This window comes from Galleria mellonella, unplaced genomic scaffold (genome assembly GCF_026898425.1).
Source record: "Galleria mellonella isolate WM207_F2 unplaced genomic scaffold, CSIRO_AGI_GalMel_v1 utg40, whole genome shotgun sequence".
Classification (NCBI taxonomy): domain Eukaryota; kingdom Metazoa; phylum Arthropoda; class Insecta; order Lepidoptera; family Pyralidae; genus Galleria; species Galleria mellonella.
The window spans coordinates 2,416,280-2,440,849 of NW_026442094.1; the positions used below are offsets into that span (position 1 = coordinate 2,416,280).

Consider the following 24,570-nt stretch of genomic DNA (forward strand, 5'->3'; position numbering starts at 1 on the left):
TGTCTATGTAGATGTCTAGCGGGCCCTTTAAAGCAAATAATATCAAATACAACATTAATGTTATAAAAAAAATTATGCAATCGAATACACTTTGTTACACAGACATATAATATTTAGATGATATCATATCTACTTTTTTATAAAAAATAGTTGATATGCTTAACATTATATTTATTTATATAACAGCTCTCGCAAAGGTACAAATTGCCGTTTAATTTGACGCTCCCATTAATTCGGGACCTAAAAGATAAGCATTATCACATCCTTTAGACGCGACGATGTAATTTATGAGTTTAGTACTAAATATATACAAATTTAGATACCCTATTTTGGTTAAATATAGGAATAAGAAATTAGATCACCCACCGTAATATTGGACGAAACCTTACAATCACCGCTGCACAATCACCTTCCATTTTCCTAAATTACATAACAAGAAGAAACGTAATCTACAAAATAAATAAAGCCCTTGAGAAAGGTAGTCTTCTTTTACCTTGATTCAAGAAGTAGGATTTACCTCGAATTTGGAATATCTGTCTCCCAATCCTATGAATAAATTTCAAGTTTGCTTATCTTAATCCATAGTATAAGATTGCGAACGCTCCAACAAGTTACACTAAACAGCACCTAGCTTATGAATATCAAGTCTTTTTTATACTATTAAAATGTATAATATTACGTTCATCTCAATAACAATAGTCAATAAATGCTTCTGATTACACTATCTGAGAATACAATCGTGACCACATTTGATTTTTTTTTTATAACTACGCTGCTCAGATCACATATCATTGTCTGCCTTATCTAAACTTCTAAAGTATGGCCTGTAACTCTTGTATCAGAGAATATACTTTTACTTTTTCGCCCAATATACAACATACCACTACTTTATTTAGACTGATAAAATATTAGTACAATTTCTTGTTTGTGTATAATCCCTATTTTCTCAGAGAAAAAAACTACTTATCTTATTAACAAGCAGTACAACTTACTGTTACTGTCAAAAAAAGATTATCTAACTGATAAGCTATATCAACAACCTGTCATGTGACTCACAACCTGTGAGAGAGACCATACAGAGGTACATACAAACTTCTGTTTGTAAAATGTTAATGTTGAAATTGAGTGTTTTCTTACTTGTATGATTTCTTTCAAAACTCTTATAGTAATACTTATGCAATTAGCGTACCGTAAATATTCCTTTCCTAATTTATTTGTAAAAGACAAGCGTTTTGAAATAACGTGATTGCTAGAAATACTTAGGTTTAATAAATTGTAACCATTGCCTATTTATTTAAAAATTGATTAAGCACGTGTCTCGTGACTATTGACTATATTTTGTAAATATTGTGTACAAGAAGTGTCAGGCACGACGCCTGTGACTTCCTACATATGCAACCCTATTATTGATGAATTCAGTATTACAAAATTGACTCTAAATAGCTCGCAAATAAATAAATCTTTGAAATTTTACTTATTACATCTATGTGTAAACGCTTACCGCTTCTACTACAGATATGACCATTCTACTGCTACTTCAAATTGCAAATTCTGGTGCTCTGGTGAATTACTTCGTTTCGGATTTGATCCCTCAGAAAAACTCCAAACATAGCTGTTTCCATCGCTCGCGGAGTAACTTTCAATTAGCGGACTAGTCTTATCGTTCAATGTCCACGTTTCGGCATCGTATGTACAAGTAGAATATACTGATTAAGGACGGAGTTTTGCAAAGGTTGCTTAAAACAGCTGTATTCGTCTCTGGACTTCTTTTTTTTTTATACAACTTAGAATGGCAAACAAGCTGACGGCCCACCTGATGGAAAGTGGTAACTGTCGCCTATAGACATGCGCAGTACTATGGACATAACAGAGTATACTGTTTCGCCCATGATACCCCCCATGCGTTGCCATTCCTGAGGACTCAGGTGTTATTCCTCTGTACCCAGTAAATTCACGCCATATCCCGCCCTTCAAACCGAAACACAGCCATGCAAACACAACTGCTTCACGGTTGAAACACGAGTGGGACAGAGGTACCCAAGCAATCGACTTTTGTACAAAGTCTCCCTCTGGTACTTCACTCTCAAAATTGTTCTTACCCAATTAGAGCGTTTTCTTTAGATAAATACTACACATAGACATGCTAATCAAGAGCAGAGCTACAATCACATGTATTTGTGATAAAATTACTTTTAAATGTAGCTACCTACCTTGTTATACTAAATAAAAGCGCCAAGTACTACCGAATTTCAATATAATTGCGTGCAACTGTACCTATATTGGTAGCTGTCGGAGAATTTATCTAAGTACGTCATTACAAAACCGTTCTAAACTCTTATTATATTCGTGACAACACGTGCTCAGATTATCTTCAAAGTATTTCTATTGTAGGCGGTCACAATTGGTTATAATCTGTTCGTACTTACTACAAGCCTTCAAGTATCTTACCTAACATCTCGCGTCATTATACAAAAAAGTTTTGAACACGTGCGTATTTAAATGCGACTTAAATTGTATGACTAGAGACTCTTCATGTTAACGAATAATATGTTTTGATTAATCATCTATTCAAAATAGTTTAAGAAGAAGGGTACCCTGCGTACTTGTGTCCGTTATATATTATGGGGGTATTTTTTTTTTTCTTTGCAATTAGATTCATAAAGTCTGTCGCAAAAAGTATAACATTTTCATTTTATATATAGTTATTTAATTGTAAAAGTAAACAATAAATAGTTTAACTAAAGTGCATTTTTGTCCAAAATATACGTCCAATTTTTAGACCATCCGATACCCTTAATTAGATACAAGTAACCATAACATGATGATGATGATGTGACGATGATGAGTATAAAATACTTTTAAATTTATATCTAAAATAATAATAACACAACCATAGATACGACAACATATGCGGTATAATCCCAGGGCCGTGGGAGAAGAAAGTCATTGTCACACTACAATTAAGTGGGCACTTGGTTGTATGATAAGTAGCAACACGCGTGCCCGCCTGTGAAATTGCGATCTCCGCCGGTGATAACCCCTATTTTCCAGCACTGAACACAAACGACACCATTTCTTTATGTTTAATATAAACCATCACAATTATTTGTCTGGGAATGTAGATGCACTTGGTTGCATATTTTGGATGATATCATTAATATTACATTGTCTCTAAGTGTTGAATGTTATGTGGTAAAGTTACAGAATGGTTACATGTTAAGTTAATCAGTTGCGTGACCTACCTGCGTAACTTTAAAAAATTGTGAAATAAAATTCTTCGTGTACACTTCTGATATGACAAACATCATAAAATATGACTCATAATACAAGGGATGAACCTAACTGAGATTGCCAACACGCGTGCCAAGCGTAGCAACTACTGGCAAAACCCTCTTTATGTGGGAGGTGTATCATATTCAGTAGTGGACAGTTAATGATTGGTATATTTATAATAATAAAATCCTATAGATGACAGATAATTAATAAATATTAATATTTTCCTTCATTGTAACAGAAAAAAAAATATCTGGAAAACGTGATAAATTCTGTTTTCATATTATAAAGTAAACTCTAAAATAAAACCATTGTGCTGTGTTATCTCTAATGATCTAATCTAACTATAATTTATTTTGATAGACGTGAGTTTCATAGCTTTCCATTTTGAATAGGTGACGCTAATATTGACGTCACAGTTTTCATTAGGTTTTAATGATTTATCAATATCTACTTTATCCAATAGCAATACTAAACAAATGAACGGATTTTAATATATGGAAGAACAGCAGTGTTATGTTGAAAATGCAATAAATAAATACTTATTCATAATGTATTATATATACATAAAAACATTTGTAATAATTATAGAAATGTATATAAAAATATTATAGAAATCGTTTGTAAATAAATTGGATACATGCAGCAATTTGCACCTTTGATTTCAGTGGTATTCTTAGTGGTACGATCCAAGTAGCGGCTACATTTAGGAAATAAATACAATATATTAGTCTGCGCAGTAAGCACCCATACGTGAGGTGAATTAAAAAAGTGTACATAGCATCAATACTTTATATTATTAAAACGGAAATACCTATACATTAAGGGTAGTAACTCTAGATTTTCTTAGTTATTTGGGAAACGTGACTTTATTTATTTCTTAGTTGAAGCTATAAATATAAAAGCACCACATTAAACACGATGCATTACTTGAATAGCTTTCAGCTTATCTTATAATTGCTTAAAAAGGAGATATGTAATCGTAGCAAGTTCGTAAGTGTGCCAACGACCGCTACAGAGAAGTCATTCGAGTATTGATATATTTACGTATATCAATGCCAGAATGAATAAGTAAGTATAAGATCTCAGAATGTATAAGTTATATAGAGAGAGAATTCGAATCTGGTCGACATCAAAACTTTCTGTGTCAATGACATTTCCACCTAAATTCTTATTAAACAACTGTTTAATAACTACAAGTTAATAATTATTATTTGTTATTTTAAACATACCCTTCGTAGTCCGTAGAGAAACCAGACCATCCACACAGAGGAAGACTTTGTACAAAACTCGTTTGCTTGGGTACCTCTGTCTCCTTCGTGTTTCAACCGTAAAGCAGTTGTGTTTACATGGCTGTTTCGGTTTGAAGGGTGAGATATGGCGTGAATTTACTGGGTACAGAGGAATAACACCTGAGTCCTCAGGAATGGCAACGCATGACGGGTACCATGGGCGAAACAGTATACTCTGTTATGTCCATGGTACTGCTCATGTCTATAGGCGACAGTTACCACTTTCCAGCAGGTGGGCCATCAGCTTGTTTGCCATTCTGAGTTGTATAAAAAAAAACATTACATTTAACAGCAAGCCCTTTTTCTCATTGTATAAAAAATGAACATAGATCTTTACATGCATAGGTACATATGCTAAGCAATCATCATTAGAAATCTTACATGACAGTTTCGCTAGAAATCCATTTGGAGAGGTCGATACCTGATATTTTCGGTTTAAAAACAAGCACTCTTATATTACATCTCAGAACTCGACTAAACAAATTGTACAGCATTTATTATCTACAGAGATAAAACCAACTAACGAAATATGAATAACAACAAGCAAATTTCGGAATAAACAATTTACGATTTTACAAAAATTTACGAGGCAAACAGATCACTTAACGTATTTTAAACTATTCTAGTCTTATTATTATTATTATATTATCATACCATCCGTTAACTATCCACTGCTGAACATAAGCCTTCCAAGCAGTTTTGCCAGTAATTGCCACATTTGGCAGACAGGTTAGCAATTATTCTATTAAACTAGTTCTCAAAATCACAATTCTGTATGAATTATAAGGTACTACTGAGAATACCAAACAATTTATCGACCGACTTGATCATCACGATTCGAGGACACTCACAGGTGCCTATGTTATAAACACTAATCTTAAAGTAACTAATAACTACGCATGTAATGTTTACAGAACATCGTATAGTATTATCATAACAAAACTGTCCATAAACGTTGGCAACCTTACCTCAAACGGGTACTTTATTATAGTGTCACGACCCCTGTTTTCCATTTGAGAACCGCATTTGAGAGTCCTGGGTCAGAATAAGTTTTTAGTAGTATGCAGATACAGTATAGAAACTCACTTAATAATCTATTAAACCAAGTTACGTTCATTTAGATAGATATTATTATGTCAATGTAATTAAATTATAATAAATATTTTAATATAAATAGGCATATTGTTGTCCCATGTGGTCCCGGCATAGAATGAGCCACCCCTTTCACGTGAGTGCCGTATAAGGCGACTAAGGGAACTTAATGGTCGAGGGACAGGTAGCAGCGTCCCTCTTAAAACATCACCAAAACCTAACTACGATTGCCAATCTGCCTGTCAAGCATGAGAACTACTGGCAACACCCTCCAATAGAAGTAGGCCCATGTACAGAAGCGAACAGATAATAATAGGCATACTGTTTCTAAAAATTCTGCTAGGAATACTACTAGAAGTAAAAACTATATATTGTGTAACTATAGTTCCGATGTGTTATGCGGAGTCGGAAACTAATATATAAATGAATCGATATCCTCTTTTATTTTTGGAATTTGACAACAAATATAATTTCTCATAAAAATTTCTCTACAACAAAATATCGAGTCATCCAGCCAATCGATTAGTACAACAGTAATATTGTAATATTACAAAAGAACTTTCAAAATTTCTGATACATTACAGTGCTCATATTTTTGGTGCGATTAAAACTTTTATACAGTCAATTGTCATGAGATTTCAACAACAACAGTTATCAAACGATTTCAATCTTTGTGGCATATACCTTCTAGTCGCGACCTGTCAGAGTAACCATGGTTTTCAAAGCCATAGGGGCTTATCTTAAGTCTCCACGTGTAACGTGGTCGTGGGCCCTACTTTTAATGTTTGTTCGTAAACAGCCTTGCCTTGTAGGTGTAAAGGTAAACAAGCTAACAGTACTTTCGAGATAAACTGAGCAATGGATGCAGGTGTTATGCAATCGCCGCAGCCTGCAGTACCTATCGACCTGCTAACACTGCGTAGCCTGTATACACTATGAGTATGTCCGCTAACCTGCCTACTAGTATTAGTAGTACAATTATATAAATACTATATTGCACTACACACATCGAAGGGTATACAATGTACTCGTCTACACATAGGTAGTTTAAGAATATTTATACTTAAACCTAGCAATTCGGGGAAAAAGGAATTATTAGTAATGGAATCTAACACCTCCATTGCTAGCAATGTACGCTATCAGGCCGACTTTTACGTGGTTCCCCCTAGAAACCATCGTGGTTACTTCTCGTGGAATTCCTCACGATGGGCTTTCATCCTTACCGAACATCTCTCACTGGTACCCCGCCAGCGTATACTGATAGCGCAGGGGTTGCATTCCATTATCACCCATTAAAAAAAATTAAAAAAATAACTATCAATTCAATACATTATCTGCTACTTTTCAAAAACAGTTAATTAGTTTATAAAAAGTGTTTATACATGAATGATTATATAATTAGCTAACTACATTATTAACTATGCAATAGGAAAATCTCGATGGTCAAAAAGAATAACTATACTACTATATTACTAAAAAAACTACTTTAACCGAATATTAAAGTAGTTTTTTTAGTAAATTTATATACCTACGACATATTCTATAATTACAGTATTAATTTGCTATAAGAGCTATGTTAATTATTTATTCTGTTATAAAATTTATATTAAAAACGAAATATAGTATTTATTTAAAACTAACATAATGGAAATGTAGTCCAACAACTGTATGAACGTTCTTAAGATGTTTATTAAAATTTTTAATTATTAATCTTGATATTTTGGTAAGCTTATGATTGTTTCATATAACAACTATATCATCTTGTCCTTCAGATAAGGAACTTAGTCATACATATTTAAAAGTCAATGTCATCATGTGCTGAGCTAATATTCGAAGCCACCCACTTTGTATTATTATGGGCAATAACAATAACAGAATTAGACTTCATGAATGCACAAAATACAGTTCAGGGTTTTTCTAAATTTTATATTTTAGCTGTTGTAGCTATGAAATAGGTTTATACGTAGGTATCTATCTACATATACACCTGTATTAAATTCTTAATTCACAATAATTGTTACATAAACCTGAAGTTTAGGAACCAATACATAAGGTCCTAGTTTCTATCCATGTAGTAATACATATTGTATATCACCACTCCTATCAATATTACGAATGTCGTAAAAAGCAACTAGTAGATCAAAACATAAAAGATAAGTGTGGGAGAGGAATATAAAATTTAAATATATCAATATCCAATAATGGCACATTAATGGGTTACTGTCATATGGTATCCATAAAATAGGATAATAACAGATTTATCTTAGATCTCTTTGAATAGCCAAATAATAATTTACATTTTGCTTCGTAAAAATAACAGCAACTTCAATCATGATGACACAAGAGTAAACCCTATCGATTTGAAAAGTCTATTAGAACTATGAAAACCAGTACAGAATTGGTAAAGATGTCACGTAACATACACATACAAACAATATTGCTGAATTGAGAATCTCCTTTTAGACGACGCTTTTATATTCTAATGAACTAATAACAATAGAAAAAATCCCTTTTAGCATGAAAATATATTACGATATATAAATGAAATCCACAAAGAATAGTAATATCATTGAAATGAAGATGAAGGTGAATAGTTTCATAGATCAACATCTAGATAAGGCTTGTTGTGCCAATACAGTACGTTGATTCAGTACGTCCATTGCATTGCATTCCAATATTCCTTTCACGCTCCGCAATATTTGCAATGTGCCAAGAGTTTAAATGTCGAAGAGCAGTTAGCTACGAAGTAAAGAGGTTAATCGTAATATCTGTATTTTCCAAGTATTCAATAATAATGTATTTATTACCTTCATCAAACTTTGTGATTCATACAGAGGCAAAAACTAGTAACATAATGTACTGACACAACACGTAACACAAGACACTGAATACGAGGTTGTTCTTAATTACAAAATGGAACATGATATTCTACGTGATTTTCATATTCATTATATTCAATATTCAACAAAATAATTCAATAACCAAAATAAAAATCAATATGTTATATATAGTTAGAATTTCTATTCTAAACTTGATAAATTTGATTTCATTGAGAAAAATTAGCAGTATCTACTCGCAATATATGAAAAGTCTACGGTAAAAGTACCCTAAAGACCAGTCTTTGAGGTTCTATTACTCTCCCTAAAATAAACTCGAGAGAATCCAGACTTGTGAAAGACAGTTGTGGAAATATTATTATATTATTCAATACAAATAAATTCTCTATATGTGACAATAATTTTCATATTTTTAATATATATTGAATCACGTTATAAACCTATACCTTCACAACTTTAGAACAAAAACAATATAATAACAGGCCTAACATCATCGTTTAAATTTAATTACATTCTTCATTGAAATTGATTCTAGCTATCCCTATAATTAATTTCTTTTATAGTATAAAAGCGGCAAAGATCAGAGCTTTCATAAAAGTATAAAAACGAACGCTACAAAACTTGGGAAAAAATTAGGGAAGAATTTTACTGGAATGTGACTCGATCTTCGGGCAGGCGGGATACGAAATATAGCGAATGAAAATAGTTTTTACTACCATTGATTGTATACATCTCTTTAATCTAAGAAAAATTATGTGGATATACTTATCGTAGGAACCTAAGAATTTCTCAGTGGTTTGATGATTATAATAAAAAGAAGTACAGAACTTCTGTTTATATTAGATGCATCTATTATCGATTGATTGACCGTAGTATAATGTGTTGTATAGTTTAGCTTTTGTACTAGATAAATACCAATGTATACCAACAATACCAAATATTTCTCGGAAAAGAGTTCACACAATTATAAAAACAAAAGGGCTTTTGAACGATCTACCTGCAAAAACAACAAGTGGCTTGCAAACAAATCTTCGCACGATGTTAAGCGGTCGCCACCATTCAAGCTCCCCACCATATAACAAAAGTCCGAAGACAAAAAATCTTGCGAAAGGTCTCCGTTCAACTACCTGATTCAAAGACAGGTCGCAAGAAAAGGCCCCATCGAGGTTGGCTTTAAAGATGTCGATGACACATTGCCCTCACTATAGTTAACTTGAGATAGACAAACTAACCAAAAAAACTTCAACCTTTACCTCTTATTTTTAGCAGGTAAACAGTCACGTGGATATGAGTCATATATATACAATAAAGAAAAATATTTAAAGTGTATAGATATTTAACAGTGAGCAAAAAAACAACAACAAAGCCTTTGATGAATCTTTAAGTAGTAACTATTTTTTATTAAATATGCAAATGATTTTGGAATTACTCATATTTGTTGAACTTCAACTAAAATCGTTACAACCTACAAATATAGATAATTCACGTTCTTAAAATACTAACATCCAATCACGTTTATAGTTAATGTGAATAGAAATAATACCTTCTCTTATCTCTAATTTAATTTCTAATACAAATATTTTCTTTCATTTAATAAATTAAACGAGCACATTTCATTAGGCACCTTTTTACTGGTAAGTTGTGTTTAAACACAACTGTTACTAATATAAAGATATAAAACGACAAATTATAAGCTTTACCTCGATGTTCTTGTTTTACACTTATTTAATTCTTATTCTTCTTTCTTGTAATTTGAAGCCCTCGCTTAACAAAATAAATAACTACAAAACGAACGTAAAAGTATCTTCCACCTGTTAACAGCACACCTGGCACGGTATCATTTGAGGGTGATATGTACATACCACATTAGAAGCAATGTTTATCTCACTAACTACAAACAATCAAGCCTTGCGTGACCAATCCTTTGATGCACTGAGGAACGCTTCAAAGGATTTTTGAAACGTTTTTACAAAAGCACTACAATAATCTACAGAATCTTTATAAAAGATCCCGACACAACTACGATTACAAATGATGAAACTAGTCGGGCAACTGTCTAGAAACTAGTATGATATCCGGTTTCCCGTACCTTATTCGTTGACGGCATCAAATCCTCTTCGGTTTCAGATAATATTGCGGTTCATTTAACTTATTTGACTGCTATCATCTAGCACACTGAAGTTACCGAATCTTCACTATTCACTACACAAACACGAAAACTTTTGCGTGTCCTCTGAGTAAATTAAACTCTTATGTACTAGCATATATGTTTGCTATATTTTCTTAATAATTAAATACTTATATTTTTTACAACATTTTAATTTAAGTTTTTCACATTTAATTTATTTTTGGTCATCGATTAATTTCCTGTTAATTTTGTACCGTTGGACACTATCAATGAACGCAAGCGGCGGCTCGCCGTCGACTGTAGAAGTTTTAACGTACCTACTAGCGTCACAATAACTACCACGTTGTGGGAGGGGGGTATGCGATAGATAGATAAGCAATACTGAAGTGTAAACGAGACAACAACTGGCATCGTCACTGGTTCTTCTATAAACCAACTAATGAAAACTGTCTCTCAAACCATTAAAATTACTAACAAACTGAAGTATCTACATTTCTACAGAATAATACTGGTTTTACCTGTACTATGCCATGAACCGATAAGGTTAAATAATTTGAATTCCAGCAGAGTGAAAAAGATGGAGGTTTCTTCGGAGGCTGTATATATATATACCTATATGAGTGTACTAGCAACATTAACAAATTTGAATACCGCGTTCGTTATTTAACGGTCGCTTGATTAACGAAATAAATTGTCAAATAATCTAAAAGATATATTTTAAAAATAAAAAAACTATATACTATAAATATTTAAGTTATTTTAAATATCTAAACAGTTACCTACGTGATAAACAACAAAATACACCAACCAGTTACACCTTAGAAAAAAAATAACTTTTATAGACTGTCGATAGTTTCGCAATAACAGTTGATGCATAAACTTTCTAATTACATAATCTTCTATTAATTAAGACAAAATGGAAAACGAGTATTAATGCGATAACTTAATTAACACTCTGCCACGCACGTTTGAATCTACTGTGCCAAACGGAAATTAGAAAAGCCCTACTATTATGTAGGTACTGTTTATCTACGTGATTCAGAATCGAAATACGGCTACTCTTGTATTTGCCTTTCATATTGGCGGTGGACAAAGAAAAGGTTCACTTTTACCAATTAGACTGGCATCGCAAGAACATACCATAGATGCTGCTTTGTTTCCTAAAATAAGAGAAAATCCATTCGATACTGACACACTTTCGGTAAGTAGGTATGGTGTTTTAATGAGCAGCGAGTTTCCAATATTTTTCTAACCGAAGTCGAATCTTTTAACGACAAATACATTTGCTGTCACCTTTTTTTATGTCAATCTATCCATAAACCACTTTTTTAATTTAATTAATTAGTACCAACTTGATTATAAAATTTTGTAAAAATGCATTAAACTACTTTTTTTTTTTTTTTATTATTATGCAATTTAGATTGGCAAACAAGCTGACGGCACACCTGACGATAAATGGTAACCGTTGCCTACAAACATGAGCAGTACCATTGACATAACAGAGTATACCGTCTCGCCCATGATACCCCCCATGCGTTGCCATGCCTGAGGTCTAAGGTGTTATTCGTCTGTACCTTATATATTCACTGCCATATCCCACCCTTCCAACCAAAACACAGCCATGCAAACAAAACTGCTTCACGGTTGAAACACGAATGGGACAAAGATACCCAAGCAAACGATTTTCATACATAGTCTCCCTCCGGTATTTCTTGTGATGATGTAAGAAACAAAAAACATTTTCATTACATATTTCTAGTCTCTTTAATTAACTTTCGCGTAAATACCCAATTAGCAGATATTTCGTTACGTAAATCAATAATTTTATTATGACCGTCACTATAGATTTTCAAAAATAGTGTCTTTATACAGTTATTTTTTAATTTAATATCTATTATACTATATAAATAATTGATTTTTATTTTATAAATCTTCAAGAATGGGATCACCAGACATAGATTTTAAGTATCAAACTCCTATTCTTCTTATTTGGTAATAGCTTAAAAAACTTGTGTCACTTCATTAAATATACAAAATGACACAGCTTTTAAAATTATACATCAACCATTATGTGGATCATCGCATCACAACATTTCAATTTGCATTCTTTGCCTAAACTTCTTTGTCTACGTTTCTTTATCTCAGCTCTAAGTTTGTATTAAGTAGTTTTCCGAACACTACCCAGCCAAGTTGGATTCGTCGGTTGCCCTCTCGGTCGAATTTGGATTTACCTAGTCAGACAAGTTGTCCCCGGTATACATACTTTTCGACAACTTCAAGCGTAGTGTTCTCAATCATAACCGGTACCTATAGGTGTAACATGGATGTTAGACATGATTTTGGTTTTGCCCACGTTTATCTTAAGATCTATCTGTTGAGAAGCACTTTTGAGATCATTGAACGAAGTATTCAAGATCTCTAGGGACTCTGCCATAATTACTATGGCAAATCGAAGGTGAGTAATATATAAGTCCGATATAATATACGACTAAATATACGACCATATTTAGGCAGGAAAGTTGGTAGGGGTAAGTAGAACTGCCTTTATTATGGTCACTTCCTGTCTTCTCTCGAACTTATCTCGTCCTCTTTCTATAACACAAATTCAATCGTTCGAGGAAAGTTAAAACTCAAAATTATCACTCAAAATGTGAAACAAATATGACTCGAAAAAAAGAGCAAAACAAGATGCAAGGAAAAGTTTAAGACCATGATCTATGAAAAATGTGGACTTAAATCGTGAGAATATTAAAATAAAGAAAGGGACTAATACCCTCTGGATTATAAACACAATCATCTTAACAGGTGTAGAATAAGAACAGATATAACCTAACATATACCCAAAAAAAAAACATATTCAAATTAAGAAACTCTTAGCAAAAAGTAGCTTAAGAAATAGGAAGTAAAGAAAGCATAGCCAGTCAACAAGTTTGATCACATATCATGACGTGTCCCGAATCCGAAATTATTAAAAGAGGATGCAAGACAATGGAAATCAAAGCCGACAACTGGCCCGTTTGTACCATGAATAGTAATGACCTTACTTGGGTTGTTTCTGACACGACACCAACTCATCAATACTCATTGCCCATCACGTTTAGTAGGTTACTGCGTGCCGTTGTATTCATTTTATCGGTTTAGACAGCAATCAATATTATATGCATTATTTGTTACCTGGATCAATCGTGGTTACATACACATACTTAAATTATTTACCATTAGCTGATCTACAGACGATGTTCTGAGGTCCTGTACTTATTACAACACAATAGGAGTCGAAACTACCAATACGTCAGAAAAAAAAAGTGGAAAGTGGTAACCGTCGCCTATAGACATGAGCAATACCATGGACATAACAGAGTATAGTGTTTCGCCCATGATATCCCCCATGCGTGGCCATTCTAGAAGACAGGTGTTATTCCTCTGTACCCTGTAAATTCACGTCAAACTCTACCTACAATTAACATTCTTTATTTATAAAAAAAAGGAAGCAGGAGACAGTTAACGGTTGATACGAATGAATAAATGAACAAATTTGTTTAAAAAAATCTTAATTACTCGTATTATTTCCTTTAAAATTTAAAGGGTACTTCCCTTTATTGTATAATGATGATAATTAAGTGTCTCTGATAAAATGGAAAATGTCAGGAGCATCTACTCAGCATCGCATCACAGCCTCGGTACGAGAGTACCTACGTAAGGGCCCTTCAATTTATACCCCCATAACACGCTGTCTAAAATAGGTCAATAGGAAGCTTTTATGACTCTTTCTAAAACGAATCAATTTTAAACGGACTTAGAAAAACACGAACCTATAATGTATTATACTGAAAGGTAATATAACTAGTGTTATCTCTGGGGGAAAGGGATTGTTAGTAATGGAGACTGAGAATCCCATTGCTAGCAATATACCCAACCAGGTCGACCTCCTCGCGGTTCCCCCTGGAAACTATCATGGTTAATTCCTGATGAATTCATCATGATGGGCTAATTGGTCTGTTTTCATTCTCATCTATCACCCTTCACTGGTGCTCCGTCAGCGTATCCCGTTAGCGCAGGCGGGGTTACATTACCATTTTCACCCATCAAAAAAAAAAGTGTTATCTCTGATCTACGACAACAGAACAGAAATCTCTAACACTAGAACAGAAGACTCTAACACAAGAAGAATAATACCTCAACTCCAATGTTTTCTATTTCACTTATATAATTTTAAAGTTGTACGTAGAAAAATATCTTTAATGACCTCACATTTGCCAACTACGTTTTACTGAAGTATGAGTACTGCTACAGCAACATTATTATTCTAACACTTCTGACATCTCACTACTACTTTCATATGAGTAACAGGAGTTTCTAGGCTACCTACAATGAGTACACATAAGCTTTAAAGGAAAGAAAGATGTGTTATACAATTGATTTTCGTGCTGGGGGAAAAGGGATTGTTAGTAATGGGGTCTAATTTTCTCATAACTAGCAATATACCCTATAAGGTCGACCTCCACGCGGTTCCCCTTAGAAACTACCGTGATTAATTCTAGTGAAATTCGTCACGATTGGCTAACGAACCTGCTTTTATCGGCACCCTCACTAGAGCTCCGCCAGCGTATATCAATATAAGTAAATGGTAACCCCGCCTGGCTTACCATTTCATTACCACTCATCAAAAAAAAATTTCATGCCCTCTAAAACATGAAACAAGCAGACATTTTTAAATTGTTCAAATATTAATTTAAATATTCAAAGATTTAAGCTGGGATATGATCTTAGGAGACCTGTTAAGCTTTGTCTGATTTAGCTGATTATGAAAAATTAACTCTGATTTTAAGCATTATGATTTAATTTTATTGAATTCATTTTATGTCATTAAGAATGTTGACGCAAGTCAGTTGACGTGAAACCAAAATTACTTTCGCCGCCAAAAACTTCTTTTGATCTAAAATTAAATTAACGGCCCAGATTATTCTATTACTACCTATTTGTGATTGCAAAAGTAAACTGAATTTAGGAAAGTTACGTTATTTTTTACCTTTTTATGACTAAGTGATTTAATTTAGTGACGATTCAAACGCTTTAAAATTCTTTATTGCATATTCACATTATTTTGATTAGTAACCACTGGATTTATTACAAAAATCTTTGGAGCTATTACTACCTGTAACTTGGCCTTTTAAAACCATTTCTTAAGTACTCGACTTAAACTTGTCCTTCCTACATTTCTCGACCATTAATGTCTCAAATAGGTACTATTAACTACCAAAAAAATTGTTGAATAATTTAAATTGCCATACAATTTTTGCTCGACTTGCTAACAAATAATTATTATGTTCGTTTTACATTATGCTCTAATGTTATTATAATTATATATAATATATTATTATAAAATAAAGCAATACTATTAGTATACTTGAAACATTATCTAGATATTCTTATATTATCCAATTCAACGTAAAATTTGTTTGTAATATATCTAGACTTCACATAATGTACTGAGTTTTACTGTTGGAACAATCTCGGCCCGAATGAACAGTACAGGGTGGTATCATGACATAGAAAGAACTGAAAACAAAGTAAGTACTTGCATCGCACAAAAGGAACGCTGAAATATTAAAATACGGACTAGACAGAGATTACTTTCCAGCCAACTTTAAAAGAAAGAACAGTTTCAATTCATCTATATTTTCGATTTTTTTATTCTTTTTGTTATACAGTTTACTTATACGTTAGTTCCGTGCTAATTAAATTATCGCTATATATTATTAATTTACAGGCCCTCGATACTTTTAATATTTCTTTAACAAACAGTCATAAATCTTTATGATATCATATCACAAATAAAGTTAGTATGCTTAAATTGAATTCATCAGAATTAAATATACTCGTACGGGGGAACAAAGAGAACGCAGATAAAGTTTGCTGGACTTGATATGGCATTACGACAGGCGACAGTAGGACTACTAGTATAACAATAGGCAAGCACCTGTCACAAACAAGAATCTACACGTACGTTGTAGTGTTTGCACCAGATAGAACTTTACAAACAATATAATAATAGATCTAAAAACATCGCAGTACAGTTTTCACAAATAGCCAGTAAAAGTCAATTCACGTTTACATGTATCTGAAAGAGGCATTGATGCAAGATAGTAAAAGGTAGACATCGTCTTCAAATCGCCAACGCAGCAGCTGTGATTTTATTGTATTTTTTTTTTTATCAAAAAGTTAAAGAACGTTTCTAATAATGTTTTTAATTTCCTTGCATATTAAAATGTTATTTTTAATTATTACCAGACTCCTATATTCTCAAATGGATCATTAAAGTATAAGTAACTTTTGATGTTCAAGCCAGATTTTATTGCCCATAATTGTATTGTTGAAAAAGGCTATAGAATAATCTGTGCTTTAGTTTTAAAGATACCAGTAAAAAAACGGAATACTTTCTATAATATTATAGTCCTTAAGAACGACAAGTATGGTTTACATACTTATATAAACAATGTGACTCACCATAAAGTATTCATCTTATTATTTAATAGTATCTATATATATACATATACATACGCCGTGTAGGTCCCGGCATAGAATGGGCCACCCCTTCCTTTCCTGTGAGTGTCGTAAGAGGCGACTAAAAGAACTTACGGTGGAGGGATGGGTAGCAACGTCCCTCTTAAAACATCTGTATAAACCTAACTGCGGTTGCCAACCCGCCTGCCAAGGGTGGCAATTACTTGCAAAACTCCTTTTATAGAGAAGTCTTATATTTAGCAGTGGACAGTTAATGGCTGAAAACAATATATACATTTATAAATACCTACACTAGAACTATATTATTAAAGACTCTTAGAAATTGCCAATAAATTGAGCTTTTTTATCGTGATATTCTAATATTACACGTAAGCATCCAAAGACACAACGTAAAAACCTTAATCCTATATTGATTCAAACCCCCATTTATACAATTTCTCCATAACTCCATTGTATGGACCCCCATTTATACTCGTATACAGAAATATAAATATAATACCAATGTGTAAATATCACAAAAAAGCAATGATCCCAATGCGACATTGGCTCATGTTCAAATCTCAACTCACTTCGTAATACGCTTTATTAAAAAAAATATGTTTGATAAATAACTACGATGGCTGGATCATTGGTCATACTTGTGAACGGGTGCTGCTACTAATAGCTGATAGTAGTTTTTTTTTTTTTTTTCACAGAGTTTGTATTCACATTAATTCATAATTTATAAAATTCAAATTTTTAAGGTAACAGCTAAATTTATTGCCCATTCTTCTTAGCTCCAATTACATACTGAACTGAATTATAAAAAATAACCATTCTAAAATGCTTAAATTTAAGTTTACATGAATAAAATATTCTTTCTTTCATATTTTGTGTAATGAATGATTTTCGTGAACATCTGAAATGTATAAACAGCAAAAAAAAAACCGTTTTTAGAAATTATTATACTTATATGAAACTATATTATCAATATAGTTATAGAATATATATATATATATATATATATATATATATATATATATATATATATATATATATATATATATATATCATAAAAACATAATATATTCATAACACATTGCATTAGAGATAGCGACATAAACGTCTGGCCAATTTTGGCAAACTGACAAACTAATGTTAATATTTAAAGACTTCTAAATAAAAACCCAAAGGGTTAGCGACCTCGAATAAATGTAGCAATTTCGCTACAAGCATAAACTAAATAGGTTATACTTACTGATAGCACCTATAAATCTTCGTAGAAGTTACATTTATATCTAGGGAAACCTACTTTAGTAATACAACTTTGTTAACATTTGGCTTAAATCTACTGTGTATATCTATATACTCCAAGCGCTATAACTGCACGGTTTAATGAAGAATTTTGTCAAATTCATATGACTTTGATAAATCTAGAGGTTTGGATAATTTACATAAGCGTATTTAAGGGGGGAGGAAGTAGGTCGTGTCCACCCCAATCTTGTCTGGTGCCTCACCCACAATCCAAAATCAGGGTGGAGATTTTACTATGCACAAACGTATCTACCATAAGTGTACATAATGTGCGTTTTTGAAAAGACCAGAAGTAATAATAATAATTGTCTACACATCAAAATCACCTTGTGTGAATTTGAATGGATATTTTCTATTACATCGCAAAATTATTTATTATTGTTTTCTATTAATATTAAAAATAAATATCTTCGCTAATTTTAGTTCATCGACTCATGAACTCTCAAACGAACGTTCCCAAACTAACCAAAAAAACGAAAAGGGAATTTCTCAATTCAACTTTATTGTCTCATAAAGTTTCACTATAATTTTCACTATTCTATGTGAATACAAAATGCGTGTTATCTCCTATATACTTAATAGTTTCTGCAGTAAATTTCTCGGTTTCACTGTCCGAGAATCGGATTTAGCTGCGGATCCGCATTATATTTGACCGACAGAAACATGTTGTTTTCGACTCTTTATTTAATTTTTCCGTTAGTTTATCATATAATCTGCGCATTTACCTCGCAAAATTAAGCATTATATACAAATTTTATAATAATAGAAACTTAAAACGATTCTATGAAATTCAGATCTGTACAACTTCGTAATCTGACTAGATAAATAAATATGTACGTACATATAAAAAATTTTTGCTACAATACCCTTTATATTTTAGCCGTTAACTGTCCATTGCTGAACATAAGCCTTCCCATAAGGGGAATTTTGCCAGTAGTTACCACGCTTAGCAAGCGGGTTGGCAACCGCAGTTAGCCTTTTACAGATGTTTTAAGGGAGACGCTGCTATGAATGAAAGATACTTAAAGAGTTAGAGCTTATTTGGTGTATAAGTACAGAATACCTAATAATAATTTATGCATACGGTAAAAATTCTCATCTTTTTTTGTTCATCGAGATCGGCGTATCAATTCAACGACATAGACGTTTTCTATAAAAGTTTAATTCCCATTAACCGCACATTTGGAATTATCATCATCATCATCATCATCATCATCATCATCATCATTTCAGCGATTATCCGTCCACTGCTGTACATAATATATAACATAAGCCTCAACCATAGACTGCCATAAAGAACGGTCCTGAGCCACCTGCATCCACTGACTCCCTGCAACGCATTTTAGGTCGTCACCCCATCTAGTAGGGGGTCGTCCAACACTGCGTTTACCCGTACATAGTCGCCACTCAAGAATCTTTCTTCCCCATCGGTTGTCGGAATTGAAAATTATATTTGGAAATATAAATTAAAAAAAAATTAATTGAAATATTTTACATGAAACTCACCAATACTTATCTACTAGTAAATCCAAAAATTTACACTAACATAAAAACTTATAATTAGCTTTAAAAGAAAATTGTTTTATCAACTTTCCTTTACTGTAAATTCAAGCGAACCGTTTAAATGACTAGTATAAATCTAAAACCTGTCTGTGTTCTAGTCTTACTACGCTATTAGAGGTGTACTAAGAATCTATGTAATTATTATGGCGCCTTCATAATTAACTCAATTATAGGATACAGTATACAATTTAATATGGAAATGAAAAGTTATAATTTTTAATAATAAAACATTGTAACTATTCAATTTTACACAGAACAAATATACGTACATACAGACAAATAGATAAACAAATGGAAAAAAAATATTATTACAAGGCTTATTGTACATATTGTCTACACTTAAGTAAAGTCACGGCAAAAAGGTCATACTACGACGGAAATACGTATAAAAGTTTTTTAAAAATTTTATTTTACAATTATTCAGGTAAATCAATTTTATCCCCTTCAAAAAATAATACTTGTGCCAACGCCGTTTACAAGGCTCCTTGAAAGTCCTCTGGTTGTAGGTTTCTATGCCCCGTCGTAGCTTTTTTTATCTCATTTATGTCCCCCAAATGCCGCCCCCGAAGTACCAATTTGGTTTTTGGGAACAAGAAGAAGTCACACGGGGCCAAATCCGGCGAATAGGGGGTGTTCGGTCACCGTAATGGAATTTTTACTCAAAAACTCACGGAACGATCTTGGCGCAAATTTTTTTCATTTGAAGTTCGTTTCTTAGAATTTCGTGGACCACGGTTTTGCCCAAATTAAGATCTTAAGCCACCTGTCTGACCGTTAAACGACGGTCCCCATTAACACAAGTTCGAATTCTTTCCACGTTTTCGTCGTAATGTGAAGTGGAAGGACGTCCTGAACGTGGGTCATCTTGAACTCTGAATCTTTTTAGCCACTTGTGGACGGTTGGTTCCTTCACAGCATCATCCCCATAAACTGTTCTGAGATCGGCAAAAATTTCACGGCCATTCTTGCCGAGTTTCGAGAGAAACTTGATTACGACGCGCTGCTCTTCAACGGAAGCAGGCTCCATGCCGACGGGGTTTCGTTAAGAGGTAACTTCACAGATGGCGTGACAAGCCAGTTCGCACCGCACGGCGGTCAGACCAGAACTGAAGCATTGTTAGGGACATAAGGAAGGGGTCCTGCGCTTACCTGGCCTCCCCACTCCTCTTTCTCGCATTCCAGAACACTTTTATACGAACTTTCCGGACAGACCTCGTATATGAATAAACTACTCACCATTCCCAAAGGTGGACGAGGCAATCGAACACAACACAGCCATGGTCTGTGCTGATGCACGACGCCGCCGGTGCCGCAGTCATCTTGTCACCACAATCACCGATTCCAAACTCTTCACCTTCAATATAATTTCACTTCCATTCAACAAAGTTATTCAACACTGTTTTCTACGCAATCAGTACTTTATGACGTCGCCTAAGCAATTTTGCGAAGGTAATGTCTGGAAAGAGAAAAGTGCCAATTAGAAATTTGATAGGGTTTGTAACGTGAGCGTTGAACAGTGTGATGAAAATAAGATGAAAGTGAAATTATGGGTGTCCGTATTGTGACAATAAGTATACATATGTTACAATACTACATAATGTAGACTATGAAATTTATTTGGTCATTCACACGTCCGGCTGCCGGCTGACACTGAACTGTCTTCGACATTGTAATTTTTGCCTACCTACTTTTCATTGCAGAGAAACTAGCAATTTATTTAACATTGTGGTCTTATTATTTTGCTATAGAGAAATTTAAAATATTATTATGATAATAATAGAAATAAAATGTCATTTTTGTAAAACTGTAACACAATTATGGACGTTCTTGCTTTGACTTAAAACTGTTTATACGAATACCTTTAAAAACTAATAAATTGTATTGTCTTCTACTACTACGTACTCGTATACTATGTGCATGCAATTTTTAAATACAATTACTACTTAGCTGTACTTACTGTTTATATATATTTTGAAATATAATAATATAATAAATGCGAAAGTTTGTAACGATAAATGGATGGATGTTTGTTACTCTTTCACACAAAAACTACTTAACGGATTTGAATGAAAATTGGTACACGAGTAGGTTATGTCTTAACTTAACATAGAAAATATGTAAAGTGCCGTGGGACACAACTAGTATTACATAATAGACAAAATAAAATCATTTATCTCTGTATGCATGCTAGATTATACTTATATTTTTACATATAAAAATTAAAGACAATTTCGAACTCTTTGAGAGTACTATTGTAATTTCATAAAAATGTGGAATAATATTACCTATTATATCATATGCAACGATCTCTTTTAGCAACATAATGTATGAATTATCATTCGTTTAAATATAATTTAATTGTTTTATCTATACTAATAATATTAAGTATAAAAAGTTATAGCCGTAAATTTATATATTACTATCGGCCCGTCCCGGCTTCGCACGGGTGGACATTTTTACAACATTTTACATTTTTATCCGATCCTACCTAATTAAATTGACTGAGTTTTTATTATATTTTTTTTATTTAAATTTATTTGGATAAGGATTTAAATAGAAGTATGAATAACATGGTGTAATTTTGGTGGGTATTTCTATTAACTTTTAAAATGTAAAAAGTGGTTATTGTGACATAACGATAATAATTGGACATATAGTATCGTGAAGTTCTTTATAGTTATTGATATTTTCTTCAATATTGTAGAACATACTTTTGTTCTATCACCAATAGTTTCCGCAGCGCACGCGACGCAAGATATTTTATAGCATTTTTCACCTTGAGTTACGTTACTAAAATTTTAATAAGGATCCCTAATCTTTTCTAGCAATAAATAGCCTATGTTACTCATGGTGAATGTAGCTTTCTAATAATGAAAGAATTTTTGAAATCAGCGAGGTAGTTTTTGAGTTTATTCATTACAAACATACATAAACACAAAAATACAAATCTTTCCTCTTTATAATATTAGTGTAGATATATGTCTTTACTTCTTTGACATTCTAAATTACCTTTTAAAGAAATAGCAGCTACATTATCTCTGAATTAATAGAAGCAACAATTTCTTTTCACTTATAATATCTATATTGAAATGACGATTTTGTTATATCAATCCTCAGGTAGATTATAAAGGAAAATATTTCATATTGTTGGTAACCTTATTCGTACCTTTTAAGAAGAAACGCTTTCGATAATAAATAAAGTAATATCATTATTTAAACAGTATAATTATTATTCCTGAATGTTCACAACATAATAAATAACTCGATATCTAATCCACTATCATATGTGTAATAATATAAAATGTATAATTAAAAATAATTTCTTAGCGAATTATGTTTTATTTGCATACGTAATTTGATATCACATTCTTATGAGAGTAGTTGAGACCGGATGTAATATTTACCTTAACCACAGAAATCATCGAGAAGTAAATATTTGCGGTAATCTGATATTATAACGGTAGACGACAATTTTCCTATTATTGCCACTGTCGCAGTTTGAGATAATTTTCTTTAATACTAATTAACATACCTCCGTTAATATCATAAAACCTGTTTTTCTATATTTTTCTTAGTAGTATTCTTAGATAAACATCTTTGCAAATTCGTAAATATTCTTATAATATTAATGATTATAAGTATTTATAATATCGTTCGCAACCAATTCAAATGAATTGCCCGAGCATGCTTATGTGTATATTTCGCTATCAACTAATAGGTGCATAGCGTCTTATCTAGATCAAATTATCAATTTACGAAGGATAAACACGCATATAATACTTATTAGAAAAATTATAATTGTATCTTGTATAAGACAATCAAATGCATAATATAGTTTCTCGTTTCTGTAGGTATCTACCCTATATTAGGTACGTATCTAAAATCCCATTCACAAATAAAAATTATACGATAATTTAATAACAATCCCGCGAGCCATTTCCAAGTCCTTCGAAGTCAAACTTTGTATACCAATTTTATTTCTATTCCCGAACGTAATCAAGAGCAACATCTAATTAATCTCAGTATCTTTTGTTTAGGTTAGAGCGTTGTCTGCCACTTTGTCTGCATAACCGAGATATTAAATGTCAGAGTTAAAAATCATAGAAACGATCAAAATGTGGCTACCAAAAATTAATTTATATTAATGTAGTCTTAGGGTTTCCGTGGTATTAAATGGTACCCCTGCATTAGGTAATCATAAACCCGCTTATGGCAATGCATGTGCATACGTGACCCAACGCCATAACCTTTATTATTATGCATCTTATAAAGAATTTACCTATTGATCCATGGTCTAGTAGTAAATCTAAGATAAAAGTAAAAATTTTTGTAATAGCAATTAGACAATAAGTATTTCATTTTATTTTAGCAAGAAACAAATTAATCAATGGTAAATAACCTCTGGCTATCCCATTAAGGATTATAAGCATAAACATGTTTATTTTTTATTAAATTTTCACAAATTTAATCTATCAGAAAGTAAATTACTGTTTATGAATATTATACGAGTAAGATTAAATGGAGAAACCGACCAATCTTATATATTACCAAATAATCATATCATTAT

General features: G+C 32.5%; 1 protein-coding gene across 9 annotated transcripts in view; it reads right to left on the reverse strand.

The window, feature by feature from the left end:
- The window catches only part of LOC113520434 (uncharacterized), a 71,089-nt gene that overhangs the window by 40,819 nt on the left and 5,700 nt on the right, over positions 1–24,570 (reverse strand). For 7 of the 9 annotated variants that reach the window (XR_008253200.1, XM_052898023.1, XM_052898021.1 and 4 more), the window contains exon 2: positions 21,240–21,459. The exons of 1 other annotated variant lie outside the window; for it this stretch is intronic. Coding sequence is in view for 6 of the 8 variants with exons in the window: in XM_052898023.1 (XP_052753983.1) it covers positions 21,240–21,322 (83 nt within the window). In the remaining 2 variants the exon portion in view is untranslated. Of the gene's footprint in view, positions 1–10,583; positions 10,910–21,239; positions 21,460–24,570 lie in introns of those variants that run through there. One more of the 9 variants, XM_026905766.3, reaches the window with a different exon arrangement.